This window comes from Delphinus delphis, chromosome 20, assembly GCF_949987515.2.
Source record: "Delphinus delphis chromosome 20, mDelDel1.2, whole genome shotgun sequence".
NCBI classification, from domain to species: Eukaryota; Metazoa; Chordata; class Mammalia; order Artiodactyla; family Delphinidae; genus Delphinus; species Delphinus delphis.
The window spans coordinates 15,664,469-15,669,058 of record NC_082702.1 but is presented as its reverse complement, the minus strand read 5'-3'; the positions used below and the strand labels follow the sequence as shown (position 1 = coordinate 15,669,058).

The window sequence follows — 4,590 nt, the reverse complement described above, 5'->3', positions numbered from 1 at the left end:
CCCAACACTTCACCGCGTGACCCCGTCCCTCTGCCCGTCCCCCGGGTTGGGACCCTCGACGCACACCTGCTCTGCGGGTGGGAACGCATGGAGCTTCCCGAGACTGCTTTAATAAATAACTGAGGACAAAAGCATGCCTGTGCCTGTCTTCTCTCTCCCAGTGCCCCCAGAGCCCTGAGGCACACAAGGGCTCCAACCTCTAGCTCTCTCCACTCGCAGGACCCAAGAGTCAGGTCAGGATCCCCTGGTCCCTTCCGACCCCAAACCTAAGGGCCTCAGCGCCTAGCGCCCTCCTCATCCAGGCCCTCAGAAGTACCGTCCTCTAAAGTACACTGATTTCCTGTGGGGCGGGCCAGTGAACCAGAAGCTCCGCCCCTTACTCACAACATTGTGACGTAGAAGCAGCGACAACCTATGGGACGCGACGGCGCCGCAAAGCTGGGGGTGGGTGGCGCAAGCGTCAGTTGTCGCGTTTCACCGCTTCTCCCAACTGTTCTACCGCGCCACTCGGTGGGGCGTCTGCTGTGTGAGCCCGCGGCCCAGCTGCTACCATGAGCCGGCACAGCCGGCTTCAGAGACAAGTTCTGAGTCTGTACCGCGAGTTGCTGCGCGCCGGGCACGGAAAGCCGGGCGCCGAGTCGCGGGTGCGGGCCGAGTTCCGGCAGCACGCCCGCCTGCCACGCTCCGACGTACTGCGCATCGAGTACCTGTACCGCCGCGGACGGCGCCAGCTTCAGCTGCTACGCTCGGGTCACGCCACGGCCATGGGTGCCTTTGTGAGTACGCGGGGCCCGACTGAGGAGTCCCCCGGCGCGGGGGCCCCAGGGACCCCACCTGACGAAGGTGACGGCCCAAGGAGACCGCTGGACAGCATGGGAGTACCGAAGACGGCGCCGGATGGACGGTGGCCGTCACCCGGTGGCTCAGGGGAACCGGGGGCCCGCCTGACTGCGTGGGGGGACCGGGGAACCGGCCTGATGGAAGGTGAGAGGTCTTGAGAGACCAGATCGACAGATTGGGGGAATTGAAGAGCCCTCCTGGCGACGTAGGGTGCGTTGGCGAGAGATGCCCGACTTTGCCCGATGTATGGTAACGGGTCAAACTTACCCATGAGGGCTTGGGGCAGCCTGGGTCGCCGGCTGGCTGGACTATCAAGCTGAGAGCTACTTACCCGAAGGCCTTGGGGAACCAGGACGCCCCGCTGTTGGACAGAAAGAGACAGACACGCCCTTCTCTAGACCCGGGAGAACATACCACTCCTGGCTCCTCAAGGAGACTCCCTTCGTTGTAACTATGAGGAGAGCAGACTTTTTTGCTGAGGAGTTTGGGAAGATGCCCTGATGGCCGGTGAGAAGCCTGAAATCCCCTTAGAAAAATCTTTCGCCCATTGTGACAAACTAGGATCGATGAGGAAGCGGGTAGGGAGTCTCTCACCCCAGCTAATCAATTAAAGACCCCCTCAAGACCTCTACGTGATACTTCTGAGGAGGACTCCCGATTCCTGCCCCTTTCCCTGCTCAGGACTGTTGGACAAAAAGGCAATAAAATTGGGGATGTGCTTACTTCCCTGTTGGTGGTCTTAAAGATTTAATGTTTGGGGGGATTTTTGAAGAGGCACACACACACACACACCAACTAGTGACCCTCTGGCAAGGGATGGGTGTGGGGAGCTGTCTCTTCCCCTCTGGAGCCTTCTAGAATGGCAGGTTGGTTGGAGCCGCATAGTTCTCTCTCCTGGGCAGATCCATGGAGGGGACCCAGCCTGGCTTGACCCCAAAGAAGCCCCAGTAGACTCCTTAATGGAGGGTAATGAGGCAGGAGAGGAATAGTGGAGCTGAGGAGACCTGGCTGGTAACCCCTGAGGTAGTAGTGGGGCCCTCAAACCTGGCTGAGGAGTCCAGCCTCAGCTACAAGCTGGGATTTTTGTTAGCAAGGCTGAGGGGTTGGGGAGGAGAGGCGGACCCAAAGGCCACAGGCATACCTCCCCCCATAGACCTGCCCTAGGTATTCTCTGGAGTACTGCACTTTGCAGCCCTCAGCTGTATTTGCACTGATGTCGGTTAAATAAGTGGAAAGCAGTTGAATGCAGTTGAGAGGAGGAGGAGGACCTCAGGAAGGGAGCCCAGGCCTCAGATCAAAGGTAGTACGGACAGAAGAGAAACACAGTCTCTGCCCCAATCCCAGTGGGGGAGGCAGGAACCCAAATAGTAATAAAGTTGGGGTGCAGTTTAAAGAATTATAAAGTATTTGCCAGAATGTAGGGATAGGCTTCCAAGCAGGGGGACCAGTGTGGGTAAAGGCCTGGAGAGGGCGAGGGGAGAAATGCTGGGCCCTGGAGTGCCCCAGAGCACAGGCTGTGCTGTTCACGCAAGTGACTTCTACTTCAGCTTTGTCTCTGGTTGGTGCTTGGCCTCCACGGCCATGTTCGTCTCTCTGCCTCAGTTTCTTTGGCCAGGGTGATGCTGTTAATCCTGGCCTGACTCCATTTTGGAGTAAAAGCCAAAGTCTTGAAAGTGGCTTAAGGGGTTAAGTCCTACCTATCCAGCCCCCATTACATTTCCCTCCTCTTCCTCTTGCTCACTCCTGGCTCCAAGATCTTGAGCCTTATTAAGCTCCAGGATGGGAGCTTCTGGCAGGGCTGCAGGCAATGATTGAGTTCTCACTGGGGCTGGGTATCCCGGTCAGGAAGGGAGACATTCACTTGGGTATTACAGAGGAATGGAGTTTGTCTGGTAGAGAGGATGAGGGAGGGGATTGCCTGATTTGAGGGAGGAGGTTGTAGGTGAGTGAGCAGTGATTAAGAGCATGGACCCTGGAACTGGAATGCCTAGGTTTGAATCGCAGTTTCAACACTTACTGATTACATGATCGGAGGCAAGTGATTTAACCTCTTTGTGCCTCAACACCCTTATCTGCAAAATGGGCATACTAATAGTGGCTCCCTCCTGTGGCTGTTATAATGATACAGTGAATTAAATACATGTGGTAGCAGGTGATGATGTCCCAACCCCACTTGTAGCTGCAGAGGAGGGTTCCCAAGAGGCAGCCAGCTTCCTGCTCTGAGCCCCTGCATCTCTGCTTCTCTGCTTGAGGGCTTTCGGGGAATTATGGGGGGTGGGTTAATACCCTTAGGAGCAAACTACAGCCTGTGGGGGACAGCAGTCACTGGATAAGTGCCTGTTGTCTGGTGGGACAAATGAAATGTGTTCTACAAGGTGCCTCCATGGGACTGAGCCCCAGTTGCTCACAGTGGCTATCACTCCATGAGCACGTTTTTTGATTTTCCCCTGCCCTGTCTCACTCTCCCCACTCCCTAACTCCTGCCTCCTGGGATCACATCCCAAATAAACCACCTCACTTCAGTGCTGACGTTAAAGCCCCCCCGTTGGTAATCTCTGTGTCTGCTGCTGTGTTTTTCACTCTTCTAAGGCACAGGGTCAGTGCCTCTCAACCTGTCTGTTAAAAGAATCTCCTGATCTAAGAAAATTGCTATAAAGGACTTAAGGGGCTTGGAATAACTTGGAATATGGATTGTGGGTTAATAATAGACTTGAATTGAGTTTTTAAATTTCCTGATTCCAATAACTGTACTCTAGTTGTATAAGATCTGTACTTTTGATCTTAAGAACTATACACTGAAGTATTTAGGAATTAAAAGTATCATGTCTACAACTTACTCTCATATGGTTCCAAATTATGTGCACATATATATTAGTGAGAGTGTGAATGGTGAAGCCCATGGGGTAAAGTGTTAACATTTTATGTGAATGTGGGTAAAGGGTATATGGGGGTTTGTTGTACTCGTCTTAAAGCTTTTCAGTAATTTGAAACAAAACAAAAAGTTACAAAAAAGACAATGGTCATATCACTGGCCATTCCTCTTTGGGCACCAGAGATCTTCACACAGAGGATACATTTTTACAAGAGATTTGAGAAGAGTAAAGCCTGCATCTTCTGAGACTTTATAAATCTCTCATGCATACCTTCTTCGCAGATTTAACAATCAATTTAAATTAAATTTCTGACCTTTGAAATAATAACATCTGCTCTCCCTTACAGATTCTGATCTCCACCCTATTGGGAGTGATGGGTCACTAGAATATGTTCCTGTCTTGGGTCACAAGCTCAGTGGTCCCAAAGGGGCGACCAGGTGCATGAGGTGGCCCAGTGGGGCCTTGGGGAATTCTGGGAAACTCACAGTACCTGATGAGGATGAGGAGCCAGCCACACCCTCAAATTCCCAGCACTCCTGCTGAGCTCCCTCCCTCAAATAGTGACATCCTAGGCGTAAGTGATGTAGAGGAATGACTAGAATTTTTTTTATAGTAGTAAGAGCGTTGTGATTGGATTTTTTGCGGGGGTGTGGGGGGGGGCACACGCAGCACAGCTTGTGGGATCTAAAGTTCCCCGACCAGGGATCGAACCCGCAAGCTCGGCAATGAAAGCATGGAGTCTTAACCACTGGACTGCCAGGGAATTCCGTGATTAAATTTTAAAACAGAATCGATTTTCTGGAGATGGTCCATGAATTGCTGGTGAATAGAAAGGTACAATGTCTAGAATTGACTTCAAAGTAGTAATCTAGGAAGA

At 52.5% G+C, this 4,590-nt stretch overlaps 1 protein-coding gene across 1 annotated transcript; it reads left to right on the top strand.

Annotated features, from left to right (window-relative positions):
- Positions 1 to 457: 457 nt before the first annotated feature.
- Positions 458 to 3,662, top strand: SDHAF1 (succinate dehydrogenase complex assembly factor 1). The gene has a single exon (XM_059999499.1). It carries the CDS (start codon positions 552 to 554, stop codon positions 996 to 998), a length of 447 nt encoding a protein of 148 aa, XP_059855482.1. The 5' UTR covers positions 458 to 551; the 3' UTR covers positions 999 to 3,662.
- Positions 3,663 to 4,590: the final 928 nt, after the last annotated feature.